Below are 22,354 nucleotides of genomic sequence, written 5' to 3' on the forward strand. Positions count from 1 at the left end.
ATTGGCATCAATTTCAATATTCTGCTCCTCTCAATGGCTAGCACACCAGTTTGGCTATTCAAATTCCCAGCTTTCAATATATATTTAATATTTTTCACCAGCTAGTCTTGCTGTTTTTCAATACCATATAGCTACTACTTGGTTGTATAAATTCTGGAGATGTTGTAGCCAAAAATATATAGAAAGGGATATTCCAGCTTATCTTTTTATTCCGCTCTCTGTTTTCTTTTACTTAGCCACTCATAATGTTGGAATTAAACAAATAAAAAGTAAAAGACATCACCGTTTTTAAATTACAATCAACAAGATAAAATTACTCTGAGCTATTTTTGATATTCGCCACACGAATCCCAATTGTCCTTCATTTTTTTCCTTGTCTAGTAAATCTCCTAACATTAAATGATGAAACCGTGATGAATTTCCCAATTATTTCACAATCACTTTGTTGATTCTCTGTACCAAATTCAGGAACTTGGTTTTCTTCCTCTCTGCTTCGTGTTCTTCTCCTGTGCGTCTCCAATGATTCTGTAAATCTCGTCCCCTTTCCTTTCCAAATTTCCAAAACCAATTAGAATTCTAATTGGTTATCTTCTATCCATTTTCTGCCTGTGCCACAGCTTCCTCAGGCCAAAAGGAGTCTTTTCCCATATGGAGTTCATTCCCAGCCACTAATCCAACGCCCAATTTAAATTCTAATGAAATTCAAGTCCTTCAGTTTCTCATATCATGGAAGTTGATCCCAAAATTGCATGTTTATCCAATTTATCCTTCATGGTCTGATCTTGAATTTTCCCCTAACGTAATCCAAAGACTTGCAAATAATTAAATATCAAATTCAAGATAATACTAACAAAAGCAAGTTCTGATGACTTAAATAGTATAACACTTACCAGTACTTCTCATCTACTCATGTAGGAGTACATTAAAATATGATTACAATTATTTTTAATTTTGAACAGTTACTTATCTAACTCATTGTTTATGCTAGCATTCTTGACTTTATTTCTCCATATTCTGCACAAATAATCAAAGTGAAGTCCAAACAACAAATATTGATCATATATATCATATTACAAAACATACCTTCAAAACAAGGTCTACAATTGCTATAAGTACTGAGAACAAGGTTCAAGAGCTAAACTAGGGATTGTGAGTTGACGCTTGAAAACCAACATGCAAAATATATAAAAAAAGTAGAGTTTCATGATTGATATAGAGCTTTACATAAGGCTGATAATATATCATTCGATATCTTATTGAGTGAAGAGACTAGCTTCTTTTACAGATATCAATTCCGAGCTCTATACACACAGCTATGCATGCTTTTGTCTAAATTATGCCAATGTCTAAGTAGGAGGCACTACTATGGAAAATGCGATATACATCTTTTACTCGTTTAAAAGACTATTAAAACTTGTTGTCTAGTTAGGTGTTGAAAATACCCCTTCATATTGACAACGTTTTTATGTTCTCGCAAACCGTTGTCTTTTCCTCAATTTTATAAACATTGTTGTTAATATAACATCGTTTTAACTAAAAAATGTGGTGTTTAATGCAAAAAGCCATTGAAATATGGTGCTAATGAGGATGAGTCTTGCATAGTCGTTGTTTGAATGACAAAATTTCTCCTATATGTCAATTAGACAATGATATTCATACTCTGGCCATTTTCGCAAAGTACTACAACATTTGTTTATGGAAAATCATTGTGTTTATGTTCAAATGTCAACATTTATTTCTTAAAACACCAATAGCTATTATAAATATTATAACTGTTATATGTAAAAATGTTGTATGTTCTGAACATAGACACGGTTTATGCTTTTGCATTTCAGAATTCTCGTTTCTCCAATAGTAATTAGGGCAAAACTGCACAGCTGAAGTGCTTATCTTTTTCCATATTTATTCGTTGCCCTTTTCTCATCATTTTTTTATTATTCTTTTTATGTTCAAATGCCAGTCGCTTCAATGCAAAATGGCATGGCGAATAATTACATCTCAATCACTCTGGGCAGATTTCATGCGACAAAAGTACCTCAGTCATCCTGTGGACTTGGCCAACTTTTCTGTATGTATTAATGATTTTCTTATTGGAAACATATCTCACATCTTTTTCCATTTATTTTAGAACATAGCAGATGGCTGATCCATGACGGTAGAACTCTATTTTGGTATGACATTTGGAGGGGATCGGGTACTTTAGCTTCACTTGGCTGGACAATCAACTCCCCAAATTTACGACTTCATGAGGTAGTTTCAAATGGCAAATGGAATCTGGAAAAGCTTTTTTTCTTTATGTGGCTTGCATTTAGTGGAGGAAATTCAAAGTTCCTAGATCCCACTTCGCAGCGGTACAGATGAATTAATTTGGTGCCCTTGCAGCAATGGTTTATTTTCTACTAGCTCAGCTTGGTCTCTTCTCAGGAATACTAGACCTTTCTATCTACCTTATAAGATTTTTTGGAACTCTACCTTACCATTAAAAATTTCAATTTTTTTGTTGGTTCCTTTGGCATATGGGGTTCCAGTGGAAGAAATGGTTAGGCGTTGTGGGGTTTCTATTTTCTCTAAATGTCACTGTTGTTCACAGGGTCATGCAGAAACAGTAGATCATGTTTTTTCAACTAGTCCTATAGCCTCTCAGGCATGGCAATATTTTGGGAGATTATTTGGAGTTGGAATTCCTACTAATATTTCTTGGCGGGCAACAATGTTATTTTGGAATGCTCATTTTGGTGGTTTGACACAGAACATCTTGTAGCCTTCCTAATCCCACCTCTTCTTTCTTGGGAGCTTTGGTTGGCCAGGAATTCTGTACGGTTTAATGATGAGGTTGCAAGCTTTCATAGAGTTTGTGCTAAAGTAAAACGTTGCTACAAGAATTGAACGATATGCTAAAACCAAAGAAATTGTCTCTCTCTGTTACTTATTCACAAAAGCTACACATCCCTATGTTGCCAATACATGTCAAATCTCCATTTCTTGTTAGATGGTTCCCACTACAATATGGTTTTTATAAACTAAATATTGATGGTGCTAGCTAGAAATCTAGGTGTTGTGGTGGTTTGCTTTGAGATTGGCAGGGGAAGGCAATTTTTGGGTTCTATCACTCTCTTGGGGTTGGTACTAGCACTTTAGCGGAGGTATCAGCTCTTAAGATAGGCCTTCAAATTAAATATGCTATGTCCTTGGCATAGAGAGGATTGCTATAGAAATGGATTCTAGTGTGCTGGTTCATTGGTTTCATCATCATATCACTGTACCTTGGGCTATTCAGCTTATTTGAAAGGATATATTAGAGCTTACTCAGGTTATATCTATTGATTTATCACATATTTATCACGAAGCAAATAGGCGACTAATTCTTTAGCACGTCTTGGATCTCAAAGTCATTCAAATTTTTTAGAATCAATCTTTAGTTTCCCAATTTCTACAATTGGTTGCATTTGCTTTGATAAATGTAATTTGCCCGCTTTTCTCTTTTCATAATTGATTGTAACCATAGTTTTCTTCCACCGCAAGTGAGGGTTTAACAATAAAACTAGTACATTTTAAAAAAAAAAAATTAATAATAATAATAAAAATAAAAAATAGAGAGAGAGATAAGCATGGAATTCTCGTGAAGTAGAACCAAACTTTCTCTCTTCCAACCTTTTTGGAAGCAAATTCTACTGAATGTTGTGTAAAATTAACTCTGTGGTGTATTCGTCTTGTTGCATTGAATTTTTGGTAATTATGGGATTTTGTAATTTCTTCTATCTAGCTTGCCAAAAAATTGATGAACATAATTTCCTATAAGGTATTGATGACTTTTATGAGTATGAGATAGAATGTCTAAATCCAGTTTAGTAATGTTAATTTTCTTTTATATGTCCCCAATATACTCCAATTTTGCCTTGGTGATTTTTGATTGTTAACTTCTATCGCTATAGATCTCAGATTTTCAGAAAGTTTCTGAATTGCAGTTGCAAGACTAGTAAAATGCATTATATATATCTGGGAACATCAGCTAAGTCATTATTATAGTGTCAAAATTAGTTTTAATCATTTGTCATATTTAATCTTACTTGTTTATCAAGTTAAGAATTAATTCTGATAGCATTGGAATCTATAATTGTAGAGATCAGTCATATTCTTAGTGTAGTTGTTTGCCTTAAGTCACGTAAGAGATGGTGTGCCCTTGTTTACATAAGCCATTTAGTTAAGTTCTTGCAAATAACAGAGAGAAAAGAAAGGTTAGACTTCCCCAGCCTACAAGAAATGCCATTGTTAAGGTTAAGTTTAGAATTGAGAGCATGTTTGGAAAGCATTTATAAATGGTTTTATTTATAATATATAGAAATGACTTGTGGTTTTATTTATAAATTGAAAGCATGTTTGGGAAGCATTCCTAAATAATGGTGCCCTTTTCATTTTCTATTGATCTCATTTTTCTTCCATTTTGCTTATAAGCCATTTGTGGCATTTACTAGGTATGATTTGAAATGGGGCTTAAATGATTTCTTATGAGTGAAGTCGGTTGGCTCTGCCGGTGTATGGTTCTTACTGTTCTTAGTTTCTTGTTTGGTTAAATGATCAATTCTTTGTTTGGTTAAGGGGATTTAATCAATATTTTTCTTTTCAGATCTTGGCATTGAAATGGGACTTGTATATTTCTTGGATGCAGTGACTTATGAAAGGATATGCCTTTTTAATGTCAGTCATGATGAAGTAATTAGGATGCTATTCTACAATAAAAATAATGATTCACTCATCACCTTTTCAGTTTATGCTTCAAATAATTTTAGTTCCTCGAAATGTAGTACCACGAGAATTGAGTATGGGTTTTGCATCATTTGTAAATGATTTCTATTTATTTTTGTACCATTTTTCTCATGCATGTCGCAAACTATTTCAGATGCCTACGATTTGGGGCAAACCAAATGCTGGTTTTCCTCTCTTTGAGACAGAATCGTCAAAATGGCCAGGTTTTGTTGAGTTTGATGATGTAAATGGGAAGGTTTTTACTTACTCTGCACAAGATAGGTAAATCTTAAAAATCCACATTGTGTTGTCACAAGAGTGCTGTAGTTTGTTGATATATGTATGTTTTCTTTTGGTGTAAGCGTATACAATGTGTTTGACTCAAAAAAATTACATGATGCTATACTCCATCTTGGATAAAAACGTTTAAGAGATTACGATCTGGTAAATTTTATGTTAATGTTAATCCATACATTTATTGGCTTCAATTTATACATCTGGTATAATAGACATTTTAAATGCTTTCAAATGGTAGTTTAAGTATGATTAAATCTTAAAAATCCACATAATAATTAATTACGTGTGTTCAAGCTAGTGCAATGCTCTGAGGTAAAGCTCTTCTTTCAGCTCCTAGTGCAAGCTCAAGGTCTGGAACTTTACCAAGAAGCCTGTCCTCTACACTGCTAAACTTATATCTTGTTTTAACTGTTGAAAATGTCACTTGTGTCATCATTTTCGATATAGTACCAGCTTAGTAGTTGTGTATCTACATGGTCAGGAGAATTTTAATGTTCAATTTGGCATTTAATTATATCAACTGCAGCTAATCAAGGGAAGGTGTTTTACAACTTACTTGATATTCTTTAAACTTTACTTAAATCTAGTCTTCCTGAAGAAACTAACGATTTGCTACAGTTTTTGTGTTTAGATTTAATTTTCCAGAGATTGTTATCGTTCACATTAAGGTTGGCTCCCAAGGTTAGACTTCATGTTGTTAGTCTGATTAAGTATGTTGTCAGTTCAAGAGGGTAACGTTCATGCAAGATACCATGTTCATCCTTCTTTAAATGCTCATACAGATATCACAAAAAAAGAAACTTGAAGCACATGTCACTTGCTATTCATCCAAATGCAGCAAATGGAAGCCCATCTCCTCATGGGCAAGGACAGCACTCCAATGAATTACACATTCATGTCTCAACACCCTTTATTGCTCAACTGATGTAAATAGGTTCACAACTCATTCTAGGTTGAAGTTAGAATTTATTTTTTTTGTGATAAAATATTAGACATTTTGGGTTATGTATTGACTATTAGTACTTGTTATATGTGCAATACAATCTTATTTCTGTAGCGAAATGTTTCTTGTTAATTTTAATTTTTTCCCGATTCTTAAAATAGCTAATTTCAACTGTCTTTGTGGTTATTGAAAATTGAAACAATAGACAAAATATTAGCAGGAACAAATAATATTGGCAATTAAAAAATTAATGTTCACCGACCAAAGATTGGTTGCAAATGAGTGTAAATTAACCAATTTTAAAATATTATCAGTTGCAAAATTGGTTTCCTTTACCGACCACAGTTTGGTCGCTAGGGGCATTACATTACCTTGAACCTTTTACCGACCACGGATTGGTCGCTATGCGATATATATAGCGACCACAGTTACATGGTCACTAGAGGTCTTGTATTAGCGACTACACTTTTCACCTTGACTAGCCACCACGATTGAATCTTTTAGCGACCAAACCAATGATCGTTGTAAGTATTTTCACTTTTAATAGCCACCACGATTGAACCTTTCAGCAACCAATTATTGGTCACTGTAAGGTATATATGCAGCGACCACACTTTATTGGTTGCTGAAGAGCTTCATTGACGGTCTATTACCGACCAGTCAACAACCACAAATATTTGGTCGCTAGAGTCCTTTAGCGACAAAAAAAAGACCTTTAGCGACCAACGTTTTTGGTCGCTCGACCCAAATTTTTTTGTAGTGCCTACTTGTACCAAAAGACCAAGCCTGGAACATTTATGGATTGAAAATGTGATGTTAAGAGAAGAGGTCAGTTTTCATTTTTCATTATCTAAATACCTTATTCTTACAGGTACAAATTAATAATGCTCTCAAATATTAACACTTATAGCAGGAAAAATATAAGTTTATTTTAAATATTTATGCAATTATGATACGATATTATATAGACAATCAATTTTTATGTAATTGAGGACAAGATATCGTGACGGTATAGTAAAACTGTGTGCTAGGAAATTTGATATTATATTACTTTACATAGTCCAATTGAGATACGTGACCTAAATATTAGTGGTACAACCTTGCTTATTAAGTTGTAGCTCTGATGATTGAGCAATCACTTGCCATTTTTGGCTACAACAGACACGTCATCTACCAACAAGGGACGGAAGGCCCAGATCTCAAGCTTCGATTGGAAACTCCTTCATCGACCATATATCATGATTTTGATATGTAAGAATGTTTTTACCCACATGATGTACTTTGAAAATATAACATTTCTTTAGTTTAGCTTCATGAATTTTACAAACTACATGTTTTTGACTGTTCTAGAAAGGTATTTTATCTTGTAAATGCCGTTTCTTTTCTTAGTTTCTTAAAGAAGTTAAGCCCGCATTTAGTTCCAATAAAAATTAAATTTTTAGTAGATTAAAAAAAGGTTGATAAAATATGTGATTAAAAATTAATGAGGGAAAAAATGAGTTTTAAGAAAAGAGGGTCAAACAAGGGCTAAATTTCTCAGCCAAGCCTCTTTTTTTGGGACATTTGAATTATCGCATAGTTTATCATAAATTTCTCTTACGACAAGTTATAAAGCTTAGAAGTTGGGTGGAATAGTTGAATGGCTGAAATAAAAACATGATAGAATTTTGGATATCGTAGATATAAAGTTTTTGTAAATCTGAAAAAAGTATATATTCAATTTGTGGTTGAACTTTTGTACATAGTGATTTTCATCTTACGGTTCTAGTTTGAATGTAATTCACATATAAGTCTCCCAAGGTTGAGGCTAGGGATACAAAAAGTGGTATTGAAGAACATAATTGATGCTGGATAGGATAACAATTATCATACGGACTAGCTGCAATAGATATTTCATAGGGAGGAATACAAAGAAAAATGACCAAAAGACAGAGAAAATTCTCTGAAAATCAATTCAACTTTATTAAACTGTAAAATGACGAAAAATAACCCATAAGTTGGGTTGTATAGCTGAAAAATTCGAAATTATTGAAATTTTACCAAAAATAGCAAAATTTAAATAATCATACCAAAATAAATTTTTTAATAAAAGAAGTATCTTGCCAAAAATCTAGCTTAAATCAAGTTCATAATCACCTCGAAAATGGCAACTCAAATATTACCATGAATGGGAAAAAAAAAACTAAAAATGAAAATTTGGGAGGGAAACAACGGATTTTGACCTAAAAATTGATGCCCATCAAGCATAGCTGGTTGACCACGACGTGCACACCGATAAGAACTTTTTGAATTGGAGTCATAATTGCAATTTTGATAAATGTAGCCAAAGTTATGCCACATAATCAAAATGTGTTCAAAACTGCCTCAATTAAGAAAAAATCGCAATCACTTGCCATTTTTGCGTTGATCTGTCAACTCATGATATCTTAGCGCCGTCAACGTGCTATTTGACAACCCGACATCTCTTACTCGGAACCTTCTACTTCAATAATTCATTAGTCACTTGAACAATGTTGATATCGGTTCCTTGAAATATGGCAATGGTAGCTATAGCATATTTCTCTTACAAATTTTGAGAAACATGTCCCAACAAAAACTAGAAATTTCTTGGATTTATTATTTTATCATCATTGTATAGATACATGGTCATGTTATGATACACAAGTGAATACAAACTAGTCAAGTTGATTTGGACTACATCTACGATTTTCACTAATTAAGAATTGATTGTGGGATTAATAATTTGTATTATTTTTGTGAAATTTAAAATATACCAAGGGAAAGAGCTGCTAAATATATTGATTTATCAACAAATTAATGACAAAAGTTGTTTGAAGTTTTATGTATGGAAAGGGTACGGAAAATGATGTCAAGTAATGTTGGCATTTTTTATTTGTTATTTTTTCAGTTGATCTCCATACAAGGTCAATTAGAGTACATTATGTCCCTGTTTAGGCACCATTTTAATGTGATTTGGGATTAAATATATTTTGAAATAGTGATTTTTTGAAGAATGAGTGAATAAAAGATATGAAAATTTTTTGGCTTTACATATAATATTATTTTATGGAAGAATACGTAGTTAAAATTTAGTTTTGAAAATTTTTATTTTGAAAATAATGGAGCCCATATTCTTTTTCTTAGCTTGCATCAACAAATATGGGAAAACCCGCCTTTTGGCATCAGTAGACATAAGTGAACATAACATTATTGATTTTCTTCCATCTATAATTATGTAGTATATACATTGTCGTCTTTGTAATCCATGGATAATTTGAAATTATGGCAGAACTAGTGAAAACATATTCATGTTTTTTCTCTTTTTGTTGTATATTTCTCAACATCGTTTTCTTCCTCGTGCATGGGAATGGTGCCAATGTGGGAGCTCTCAGTCGAGGCCACATGTCTCAACACACTTCTCTAAGAAGCTATGGGATTCACACATTTCAATTTAAAGCTATAGCACAGTCACTTTAAGCTATTTATTCACTTTCTTAGATTTCGATAGAATTTATAGCTAAATCGAGTGTTAGAGTGTAACAAGTTAGAAACTAAATACGTTCCAACCATAGTCTAGTGGAGAATGATCCTTATACATTTGATTTTTGAACATATGCACTGGAGTATCCTCAACTAAACCTAATTAACACTATCAACGAACGCCATAATAAAATTTTAAGGTTTGTAGTTCAGTGCTACTTTTGTTCATGTCCCATTTTCATGTATTATTATAATTGTGCTCTTAAAGTTCCCTTTACCAAACTAGGAAAGAAATACTATATATCACATGATTGAACGAACTAACGAAGATCTACGATCATGTACACTATAGAGTTTTAGAGAACACGTTTCCTCAAATGGAGCTATAATTTTTCTTTTTCTTTTTTTCTTTTTTCTTTTTTATTTTTTTGAAGTGATAGTCTTTAGAAATCTTGAATTCAATTGCCTCCTTCATTGGTAATGATAACTTCATGTGCCCGTCTTCAAAGAAATGATTTTCATTAACACGACACGATTGAAATAAAAACAAGTAAATACATTTGTTATGGTATCTGTTTAAGCATTTAAATCATTTGCCACATCAATTTTTCTTATAGCCTTGTGTTTTAAGTACTTGTTTCTTGAGTTACAATGACAATAATTTTTTTCTTTCCCTCTTTCGCAACTTAGAGTTTCACCCTAGTTAATTTTCATGCTGACTACCATGTCTTCTTGCCTTTCTCTTGAGATTCCCCATTCCAGCTAAGCCACTGGTCATGTGCTAATGTAACCCTACGTATTCTTCGTACGAAGGATTTGTTGACTTGCAAGGCTTGAGAAATGTAGCCACCATTTTGTGCATTATAACGTTTCACGGGTACGAAACCTCTACCATGAGAATTTCCGTCTTCTGCCTCAATTGTTTGGGAAACATTTTCGCTACTTTTTGGACAAAGAAATTGGTCATAATCCTATACAACTCATTTAAAAAAGGAGTAAGATGCCCTGGAAAGCATTGCTATCTTCAATCAAAACAACCTAAGAATTACCTTTATCGAAGTCTGAACACGTTTTTCACAATTTATAACATATCAACTTATACTCCCTTATCGGTGAATTCCATATTGGTTGGATATGAAGATAATAGTCAACACATAAGGACTTAAGCTACTCTTAGTACTACCAACCTTTAAAGAAAAGATGCCAAAGTTCAATATGATATTAGAGCTCGAAATCTTAAAAAAGCAATTCAGTGTCTCTAAAGCTCGAAGAAGCATTCAGATTCCAAAAGTTATATTCTCAACAGTCAGCATCTTACAGAACCAGTTTAACAATAAATCTCATATTGACAAAATATGAAAATATTAGCCTACGTATTTGTAATAAGATTGACTTTTTAATATAAAATCTAAAAATCGAATATAATATTAGAGCCTACAAAACTTAAACGAGCAATTCGATCAGTGAACTATCAGATTAAATGGTTTTATATCCATAGACGATGATATAATTTCCTCTATTTAAATTGCATCGAAAATCATATATCTATGATGAGATTGTTTCTAAAATCAGAAGCGAGCTCATCAGCTGGCAATATTTTTAATCCATTCCACCAAATTATTAACAGTGTTTTTTATTGATTAAACATGTTCTCAGAGAAAGCTTTGTGAAAGGCTTGGTTCAATTGATACCAAGACCAACAAATGAATGTATATTTATATCAGTTCTGTACATTGAGATGAAAAGGGGAAGGACAATGGATAATTACACAGGTTTACAAAAAGAAGGAAATAATCAATGTAATTAAAATTAGACTATTATAGGTGCATGATTAACACCAAGATTTATACCAAAATGTGTGGTCAATCGATGGTGATTTCTGTTTCAGTTACATTAACATCCCCTCGCAAGCAAATGGGGGCCGTACACACCATAAGCTAGTCTTGTAGGGAGCAAAAACGAGATGAGGAAAGTCCTTTTTTAAAGAGATCAGAAAACTGGTCCGCAGTTGAAACAAAACTAATAACAACATCCTTGTTGAGAACCTTCTCAGAAATAAAGTGAACATCAACCTCGACATGTTTGGTGCAAGCATGAAAAACCGGTTTGGAGGCAAGAGAAATTGTACCAATATTATCACACTGAATAACAAGAGGAAATGCCAGCGAAATATGCAAAGTCTTGAGAACCATTCGAACCCAATAAACTTCAGCAATTGTCAGTGCAAGAGCACGATATTTAGCCTCTGTACTTGATCGTGAGACATAGGTTGCTTCTTTTCACACCATGAGACTAGGCAGGGACTAAGAAAAACACCACAACCTATGGTAGATCGACGATCATCTGGATCCCCAGCCCAATCTGAGTTGGAGTATGCATGCAAGTTGAGAGACCCATTAGTGTAGTATAGGCCATGATCAATAGTACCCTTTAAATATTGAAGAACACGCTTGGCAAAGGACCAATGTTCTATAGTGGGCGAATGAAAATGTTGGCATAATTGGTTTACGGAGAAGGCAATTTCAGGGTGTATGAGAGTACAATATTGAAGATCCCCCACAACTAGATGATACTCTGTGATGCTAGGTAAACACCACTAAAAAACATGGCTTCAGGCACGGATTTTCCGTTCCTGAAATCTCGATATCCGTTGCTATTACTCTTTACCAACAGAATATTTGCAACCGTAGATCCGTTGCTAATTTGAGAGTAGCTGATAGTTACCAATGGATCTTATCTAGGTAAGGAATAAATATTTTACCAACGAATTTTCAGTTAACATAAATAATTAAGGAAATTATATTTCTGTAAATATAGCTAATTTATAGGGATTTATATATTCCAATTATAGAAACAAATTGTACATATATCTGTATGACAAAATAACGAGAAGAAGAGAGGATTTTGTCAAGAAAACTACAAACTTTCTCTCGACTTTTTGACATGGTATCAGAGCTCGATGTCTAGCCAACTTGGATTTGTTTTCCCCATCCAGGATTTTTCTCACTGATCATAACTATAGGCTCCTTTCAGCGCATTTCCACTTTGTAACTCTGGCAAGTTTCTCTTCTCTGATCATGAACCTTCATAACTCTGGGCGGTAATTTCTTCACGCTCCTTTGGATTGGTAATTTGGCTTGATTGGTTTGAAATTCTTAGATTCTTGTGAGTTTTTGGCTGACATTTTCACTGCTTCTGGTTGGATTCATCGCGTTTTCTGTTCGAGTCGGCCATTTGTCTTATTTTAGGGACAGGTTTTATAATTATTTTGGTCAACACCTTATTTGGTTTGCTGTTGAGCACTTGATTGGTCTGAGTTATATATTCAAGGGAGTTATTTTGTTCATCATGTCTTCAGATAATTTAGATTCTTTTCATATCTGATTTAATGGTAAAAATTACTCGGCTTGGGAGTTTAAATTTTCAATTATTTGTCAAGGGAAAAGAGCTGTGGGGTCATCTTGATGGAAGAAGTCCTACCCTAAAGACATGGAGGCTTTGTCTAAGTGGAAATCAAGGATGCTCGAGTGATGACTTGTATCCTTAGTTCAGTTGAGCCTCACCTTGTTCTCAATCTGAGATCGTATAAAATTGCAACTGATAAGTGGAACTATCTTAGTAAGGTGTACAAAGGATAACACGGCTCGAAGGTTTCAATTGGAATATGAGTTAGTTAATTATACACAGGGAAGTCTATCTGAGGCTCTATCTGCTATTCAAACTGTGCATGAGACAAGTAAGAGAGATCAATTACTAATGAAACTATGTTCTGACTTTGACATTACACATTCTAATCTGATGAATCGTCATCCTATACCATCTTTAGATGATTGTTTGGGTGAACTTCTTCATGAGGAGCAACGTATTGTCACTCAGGCTACTATGGAACATGGTGCTGCTGTTAGTTCTCCTATTACTGTAGCATATGCAGTGCAAGGAAAGAATCAAGGTCAAGACATATGTGCTATTTAGTGCTATAGTTGTAAGGCTTTTGGTCATATTGCTCGAGATTGTCCTAAGAAGTATTGTAACTGCTGTAAGAAACATGGTCATCACATCTCCGTTTGTTCCATTCGCCCTGAAAGGAAGCATAGTGTTGCTTATCATGCCTCCACGGGTGCCTATCACTATGCTACATTGCCTACTGCCTTCACAGTTGTTCCTACTTCTGCTTCTACAACCTTAGCAAACCCGAACACACTTATCCTTGAAATGGTACAACAGATGATCCATTTTTCTTTTTCCTCCCTTGGCCTCTCAGGTACTTATACAGTTTCTTCTCCACCATGGTTCTTTGACTTTGGAGCTTCTAATCATATGACCAATACTGTTGGTCCTCTTTCCAATGTCAGAAATTATGATGGGAATCAAAAAATTCACACCGCTGATGGCAGTTCCCTGCCTATCAGCGCTGTTGGTGATCTTTCTTCCTCCTTAACTAATATCTTTGTGTCTCCTGATCTCTCTACAAATTTAATTTCTGTTGGTCAATTAGTTGATAACAATTGTGATGTCCATTTTTCTCATTTTGGTTGTCTAGTGCAGAATCTAGTGTCCGGGAAGATGATTGCGAAGGGGCCTAAAGTGGGATGACTCTTTTGTTTATATATTTTTTCATCCCCAATTTTACCAACTTCTCTTTTACTTTCTTTTGCATATAACACTTTTAATCCTGAAAATAAGATGTGGCATCTAAAATTAGATATACTTCGTACTTTGTTTAATTCTGGTTTGTTGGGCAATAAAGCACATTCTTCCACTGATCTATTTTTTGATTGTACAACATGCAAACTTGGTAAAAGCAAAATACTACCTTTTCCTTCTCATGGATCTCATGCCTCATAATATTTTGATATTATTCATAGTAATGTTTGGGAAATTTCACATGTTATCTCTCATGCACGGTATAAGTACTTTGTTACGTTTATTGATGACTTTAGTTGCTTTACTTAGGTTTATTTCTTACGGACTAAAGCAGAGGTGTTTTCGGTCGTTAAGTGTTTCCTTGCCTTTCTTGATACTCAATTCTCTACCGGCATCAAGATCTTGCGATCTAATTCTGGTGGGGAATATATGTCTAATCATTTCAAGATTTTCTTCAATGCAAAGGTATCATCTCTTAGCATTCTTGCCCTACGATGTCGCAGCAAAACGGTGTTGCTGAAAGAAAAAAATTGCCATCTTCTTGATGTGGTAAGAACCCTCATACTGGAGTCGTCAGTCTCTCCTTGATTTTGGTGTGAAGCACTTCCTACTGCAGTTCATTTAATTAATCATTTACCCTCTCCTACGTTTAATCAAGTTTCTCCAATTTTTAAGTTATTTGGTTATTCGCCTTCATATTCTCATTTTCGTACATTTGGTTGTGTATGTTTTGTGCATCTCCATGATCATGAGCGACATAAACTTACCGCACAATTAGTTAAATGTGCTTTTCTTGGTTATGCTAACACTCAAAAAGGTTATGTTTGTTATCACCCACATACTCAACGTATTCGTATTTTTAGGAATGTGGTTTTCCTTAAATCTCAGTATTTTTTCCATCTCATGTTGTACTACAGTCTCCATCTTTCTCTCTTCTGTCTTGCTTCTCTAAATCTCCATCATTTGTAGAAAGATTTAAACCTGGTCTTGTGTATGAACATCGACGTCATCGTGAATCTAGTCCCATTTTCTTTGTGTCCCCTCGAGGTATTGACTCGACACCTGATCCTGCTACAGTTTCCACCACTCTTCGTCGGTCTACTCGTCCATCTTGATCTCCAGATAGGTATGATTTCTCCTCTTCCATCTCTTTTGCAGCTACTTTATCTTCTATCTCTATTCCCTCTTGCTATAAACAAGCTATGGAACATGAGTGTTGGCAAAAAGCAATGCAAGCAGAACTTCGGGCGCTTGAGGAGAATCACACTTGGGATATTGTTTCTTGTCCTCCTACAGTCACATCTATTGGGAGTCGATGAGTTTTTTTCGGTCAAGCTTCGTGCAGATGGCTCTTCAGACAGGTACAAAGCTCATTTTGTAGCTCTGGGTAACAAGTAGGAATACGGGGTTGACTATAAAGAAACATTTGCACCTATTTGGAAATGACCACAATTCGGACGATACTAGCTATCGCTGCATCACAATCATGGCAGCTACATCAGATGGATGTGAAAAAGCTTTTTTTCATGGCAGCCTTCACGAGGAGATCTATATGAAGCTTTTCCCTTGCATGACTACTACTTCTCCTTATGGTGTTTGTAAGCTACGTCGTTCTTTGTATGGGCTTAAGCAAGCTCCTCGGGCTTGGTTTGAGAAGTTTCTTGGTACATTACTTACCTTTGACTTTACACAAAGTCAATATGATTCCTCTCTCTTCATTCACAAGTCCTCAGCAGGCATAGTTCTTCTTTTGATTTATGTGGATGATATTATCATTACTGGTATGGACTGCAGTTTCATTTCTAAACTTCAACAATTATTACATGCCACTTTTCACATGAAAGATCCCGGTCAGCTTACTTACTTCTTGGGCCTAGAAGTTCATCATCAGGATCAAGGCATTTTCTTAAATCAGCATAAGTATGTTCAAGATCTTATTGTGTTAGCTGGATTGGGGATTCTTCTTCTGTCAATACCCCTACGAAAGTCAATGTTAGGTACAGGAAAGATGAAGAGGATCTTCTAGAGGGTCCTACCCTATATCGTCGTCTCGTTGGGAGTCTTATCTATCTGACCACCAATTGTCGAAATATTTCTTATGCTGTCCATCAAGTCAGCCAGTTTATGTCTTCACCTCGACATTTTCATCTTGCGGCTATTCGCCATAATATTTGCTATATTCGTGGATCGTCCACTCGTGGGCTATTTTTTCCTGGAGGGTCTTCTCTCCAGCTATTGGCCTACAGTGTTGCTGATTGGATTGGGTGTCCGGATACGCATCATTCTACTACGGGTTGATGTATGTTTTCAGGTGAAGTATTGGTCTCTTGGAAGTGTAAGAAACAAGATCATGTTTCTAAATCATCTTTTTGTTGAGCTTGTAGACGTAGTATAATAATTAGGATCAACATAACCTCGAGGTTGTTCAGTGTAGACTTTCTCATCAATAGTACCATGTAAAAAGGCATTGGAAACATCTATTTGATGAATGTTCCAATTAAAGTGGACAACAATTGCTAAGACTAGTCTCATAGTAGCAGGTTTAATAATAGGACTAAATGTTTCAGAGAAATCAATGCCTTATATTTGCTCATAGGCTTTAGTAGCTAACCTTGCTTTTCGATGATCTGTAGTTCCATCCGCTTTCTGTTTGATTTCATATACCCACTTAGTCTTAATTATGTTTTGATCAATAGGACGAGGACAAGGGGTCCCAAGTTTTATTTTTCAATAATACAGCATATTCTTGGTCCATGGCAATCCTCCAATCTTCAGAAATCACAGTTCCGGAAAAAGTTTTAGGTTCAATGAATGAAGATGTTGTAGTGAGAGCAACAAGAGGATATTTGGTGGAGTAGAAGGATATATATTAGGAAATGTTCTGGGACGAAGAGAACCATTTTGTGAATGTGTAATCATACGTGTCGTATATAGCTCATTTTGAGAAGGTGGGGTTAAATTAATTTTGGATGGCATACGTGTAGAAGATGGAATATCTGAGAGGTTTTCAGTGACATTCAGTGGAGAAGTATGATCCAGATTAAAAATTGAATAAGATGAGTGATTTGGGAGAGAGTTTTGATTGGGTAAGAAATCAGGTGGTGGTACCGTATTTTGGGGAGTTGATAAAGAAGGTTGAGAATGAATTAACGAGTGGTTGTCTTTTGATGAAGAAGGACATGTTGTGACATATGGATTGGAAAGGGAAGTAGAGGATGATGCTATGGCCTGTAAGGAATTTACTGGAGAGATGCAAGATGAATAGGAAAGAGGATTTGTTGATAGATAAATTGGATTGCATGAGAATGAGCTAGAAGGAAGAGAGGCATCCAACTTTCTCTGTATAGGGAGCAAGTGTTCATCAAACACCACATGTCGTGACAAGAGGACCTTTTTAGAGATTGGGTCTAGACAACGATATCCTTTATGATTAGAAGAATATCCCCCGAAAATACATTGTTTGCTTCTAAAGGCAAGTTTACAAGTTGTATATGGCCTTAGTAAAGGATAGCAAGCACACCCAAAGGTCCTAAGGTGGGAATAGTAAGGGGTTCTGTTGAATAATTTTCTATAAGGAGGCTCGAAATTTAGTAAAGGGGCAATCATGAAGTTGATTAAGTGAACTGTAGTAGAAAATGAATATACTCAGAAACAAGAAGAAAGGTTGGATTGAGCTAAAAGAGGAAGTCCAATTGCCATGATATGACGGTGTTTACACTTAGCAATCCCATTTTGTTGGGATGTATAGTGGCAAGTCAAACGGTGGTAAATACCATTAAAGTTGAGAAAAGAGACAAATTTGTTTAAGATATATTGATCGCCTTTATCAGTTTGGAATTGTTTAATCTTGCACAAAAATAAATTTTCAGCTAATAATTTGAATTTGACAAAACAAGAAAAAACCTCTTATTTAAGAGAAATAGGGTACAACCGTGTAAATCCAGAGTGGTCGTAAATAAAAATTACATAATAGAGATATCCATCTCAAGATTAAGGGATACCCATACATATGATTGAATAATTTCTAATGGACCTAAAGAAACCCTATTTGAATAAATGAAAGGAAGTTTTCTTGCTTTTCCTAACTGACAGGCTGGACACAAGAAATCTTGAGAGGCTAATCCATGAAGAGGAAGCTTGAAAGAAGCAATGATTCGCTTTTGTGATTTTATCTGAAGGATGACCTAGTCTTGCATGCCATACATCTAAGGAAGTTTTGACGCCAAAAAGGGCTATTTGTGCACGACATTGATTTATCGTGTGTTTATTGAGACAGTGATAGAGACTGCTTTTTCTCGATCCCTCCAGAAGAGTTTTTTTGTGATTTGTTGTTCTTGACAAAATAACACGAATCCATTAGAATGAAATAACAGTCCTTATCAATACAAAACTGACTAATGGATAAGAGATTGGTCATGGCACCAGGACAGTGTAAAACTTTGTTGAAGTGAAACGTTGATTGTGGAGTGTTTAGGGAGAAAGAACTCGTATTTGGAATTTTAAGGCCATTACCATTACCCACAGCCACTGATTCATTCCTGCCATATTTCTCCTGAAGAGTAAGAGTTGCCACATCATTTGTAATATGCTGATTTGCTCCACTGTCGGCATACCAATTGTTGTCTTCATGAAGTCCATTGCTGTGAGCTAACATAGTAGCAAGTTGTGAAGACAGATGTCGTCCTTGATAATTATAATCCATCCTATGGAAACAATCAAGAGCTTCATGGTTTGTTTTTCCACAAATCTGGTATGGTATGCGTACAGTAGTTGAAAAATTACGTTTAGAAGAGTCATTATTAAGATACGATGGTTGCATCGAAGAGGTAAAATTTTTTAGTTTGACGTGCCGATTGTCATGCTAAAATTACTTGCAATTAGGAGAAAAGTTGTAATTCTTTGGCTTCCTTGAACAACTATGAGAATGGTTTTTGGACGTAGCAAGCATTGAAAAATTCGGTTCTCCATGACAGAAGAAGAGCCTCATATGATAGTAACTCAGATAGAAACTCATCAAAACTTATTGTATTTTTTTGTAGAGCAAACAAACAAAAGGCAATAAAAGGGTTGAAGGACGGATTTAGACCTCTTATAATATAAGAGATTAGATCCTCCTCATCTAAAGGCTTTTCGATGGCAGCAAGATGGTCTACACATTTCTTTGCATTATTCAAGAACTTAGTGCAATTCTTCCCTCCTTGGTGTAAACTCTACAGTTGTCGTTTAAGGGTGCTAACTCTGGAATATGCTTGAGACACATATTTGTTGGCTAAGGATGTCCAAACTTGCTTAGTAGAGTTTAAGCCATACACAGATGGTAAAACTTGGTGTGTAAGTGTGGAGTTGAGAACTCTAAGAACAAACTGATCCTTCTTGTACCAAAGCAAGAAGGTGGAATAGATTTCCATTGTTGGCTTGTTCTGATCATCAAGTAAGTATTTCTTTGGGCACGATTCAGATCCATCCATGAATTCCAGGAGATCATGACTTCTCAATGCAAGAACACGCTTAGAGGTCCAATTCAAATAGTTTCCACCATCCATTTTCACCGAAATGAGTTGAAAGATGTTTGGTGCCTTGAAAACAATGGGAGTGGTGGTGTTTGAAGAGGCCATTTGCTTTAGGATCAAGCATGAGCAAATGATGGCTCTGATACAGATGAAAGACCTAAAAAGCACTTCAATGGGTTCATCCGTAGCTTGTGCTTTCGCAGCTAGATCCCTCCCTGGAAGTATAGTTCAATTAGTTAGAGCACCGCCCTATCGAGGTGGGGTGACCGTTCGGTCACCTATGATACTAGGAAAAAGGGTGGTCCCTATCAACCCTTCTCAATCAATGCCTATGCATCAACTTCAAGTTCTCATTCCTCCAACATGTTATTAGGAAAATTGAAAGGATTTTTAATGATTATATCTGGGGTGACTTTGAACAGACTAAACAATTACATTTTGGAATCTCGGGAAATATTTGCTCTCAACCATAAGAAGGGGGACTAGGATGCATAAGATTAAGTAATGCATACAAAGCCTTTGGTTGTAAACACTGGTGGAAGTACAGAATGGATATTTTTCTCCTGATTGATGAAAATTATGCAGGTTCTCTAAGGAATGCCCAAAACTAGATGAGAATCAGAGGGTCCAATTGAGCAGGGAACTAGTGCTTGATCCCAATTAGAAAAAGTCTTGGTTTCAAAATAAAAGAACTCAAATGAAGGTACCATATCTATGTATAGTTGATTTATACAAATATATTTATGTCTCCATTAACATCAAGTATAGAGCAAACAATGGCACCCTTTGATCTGAAAATGAAAGAATGTGCTCTGAGAATTTAGCAATGAAAGAGGTACTGGATAACATCATCTGCCCAATTTGTGCTGGCCCACGTCTTGGCAAAGAGTGAGGATACGTAATATACTGAAATTGTTGGAAAATAAACCAAATTAATGATCATTGATGAATTGACAATCATTTATTGAACTTTATTTTTAATCAAGTGTCTACTAGTATTCCAACAATTGATTTAGTAATTTAAGGAGTCTTCTTGGATATGTAATAGTCACATTTATTCTGATGCAATCCCCTTAGTCCTCTAGTATGTATACATTGGAATGTAATCTGTAGTAACTTTTAAGGCAATAAGATTGAGTATTTCTGGTAATATAATTCCCAATTTTTCTTGCCTTCAAACTTTTATCAAAGCATTTGACCATTACAAAAATTATTCTAAGAATAAAATTGTAGTAACATAACCTGGAATAGAAAATCATGGCAAATCCAAGTACTCTGGTGTCTCTTATTCCTCGTTTCAATGGGGGAAGATTATTACTATTGGAGTCACAATATGAAAGTTTTGCTAAAATCTATGAAGCTTTGGAATATTGTTGATGAAGGTTTTGAAGATCCGGAGACTAAAGATGGAATGACTCAAGCACAAAGAAATGCTTTGAATGAAAAGCAAGAAAAAGAAAGTAAAGCCCTTTTCCACATTTACCAGGCAATTGAAAGATCGGTGTTTGAACGAATTGCAAAAGCTGAAACTTCAAAGCAAGCTTGGAAAATTTTGCAGACAGCACACCTTGGAGAAGAGAGAGTAAAAAAAGGGTATGCTTACAGTCCTTGAGATTAGACTTTGAGAAATTGGAAATGAAAGAAGAAGAAAGTATTTCTGATTACTTCACAAGGGTTACTACAATTATAAATCGAAGGCATTCAATGGCGAATGTTTAGAAGATCAGAAAGTTGTTGAAAAAGTTCTTCGAAGTCGACCATCAAGGTTTGATTTCATTGCTGCCACAATTAAGGAATTCAAAGACTTGGAAACACTTTCATTAGATGATTTACTTGCATCGTTAAAATCTCATGAACTGCGAGTAAAGCACAGGAATCCATCACTCCCTGATCAAACACTCAAATCTCAAATTTTGGGAGGCTTTAATTCCAATACCTTTAGAGGAAGAGGACGATCTGGAGCTCGAGGGAGAGGCCACCATTCTCGTGGAAGAGGAAGAGGATTTCAAAGTGGTGGAGAGTTCAAAGAAGAAGTAAAGGATGATCACACAGCAATTTTCGAAGAGGTCGAGGCCGAGGATATCATCAAAGAGGTAGAAAAGAATTCCTGAATGCTATTACTATCATAAAACTAATCATAAAAGTAGTGATTGCTGGTATAAGGGAAAACAATAAGTTGAATGCTATCATTGCCACAAACTTGGCCATAAAAGCAATGAGTGCTGGAACAAGAAAAACGATGATAAAACAGAAGCTAGTTTCCTTCATAAAAATGACTGTCATATGAAAAAATGTAAAATGATGATGTTTGGTATCTGGATAGTAGTGCTAGTAAGCATATGACTGGAAACAAAAACTTGTTTTCTAAGCTGGTGGAATCAAAATTAGGGCAAGTCAAAGTTGGTTATGCTAGAGCTTTTGCAATTAAAGGGATTGGAGATATAACGATTGAAGCTAAGATGAGAAAGCTTGAAAAGATGTCTGATGTTTATTATGTTCTTGGTTTGCGAAGCAATCTATTAAGTGTATACCACCTTTTAAGAAAGGGTTTTGAGATCAATTTACATGATAAGTTGTGAATTTTTACCAGAGAAAATTTGATTTTCACAAAGATCCCATTGGCATCAAATAATATGTTTCCTATTCAGCTAAAAGTTACTAATGTTGCTTCTCATTTCACTAGCACAAATGGAGAAATTTCGAAACTATGGCATGATTGGTATGGGCTTTTAAATTA

At 35.0% G+C, this 22,354-nt stretch overlaps 1 protein-coding gene across 1 annotated transcript; it reads left to right on the top strand.

Moving 5' to 3' along the window:
- Positions 1 to 20,917: 20,917 nt before the first annotated feature.
- Positions 20,918 to 21,728, top strand: LOC111366726. Its single transcript, XM_022987426.1, has 2 exons — positions 20,918 to 21,199; positions 21,315 to 21,728. The coding sequence occupies exons 1-2, from the start codon at positions 20,918 to 20,920 to the stop codon at positions 21,726 to 21,728; spliced, it is 696 nt and encodes a 231-aa protein (XP_022843194.1).
- The last annotated feature ends 626 nt before the right edge of the window (positions 21,729 to 22,354 follow it).

This window comes from Olea europaea, chromosome 18 (genome assembly GCF_002742605.1).
Source record: "Olea europaea var. sylvestris chromosome 18, O_europaea_v1, whole genome shotgun sequence".
NCBI classification, from domain to species: Eukaryota; Viridiplantae; Streptophyta; class Magnoliopsida; order Lamiales; family Oleaceae; genus Olea; species Olea europaea.

Bases quoted from the DNA above. Each gene is read 5' to 3' on its own strand.
- LOC111366726 (XM_022987426.1), top strand. From the start codon at position 20,918: ATGGGGGAAGATTATTACTATTGGAGTCACAATATGAAAGTTTTGCTA. The intron at 21,200-21,314 runs GTAAAAAAAGGG...TATAAATCGAAG, and splicing joins CACACCTTGGAGAAGAGAGA to GCATTCAATGGCGAATGTTT.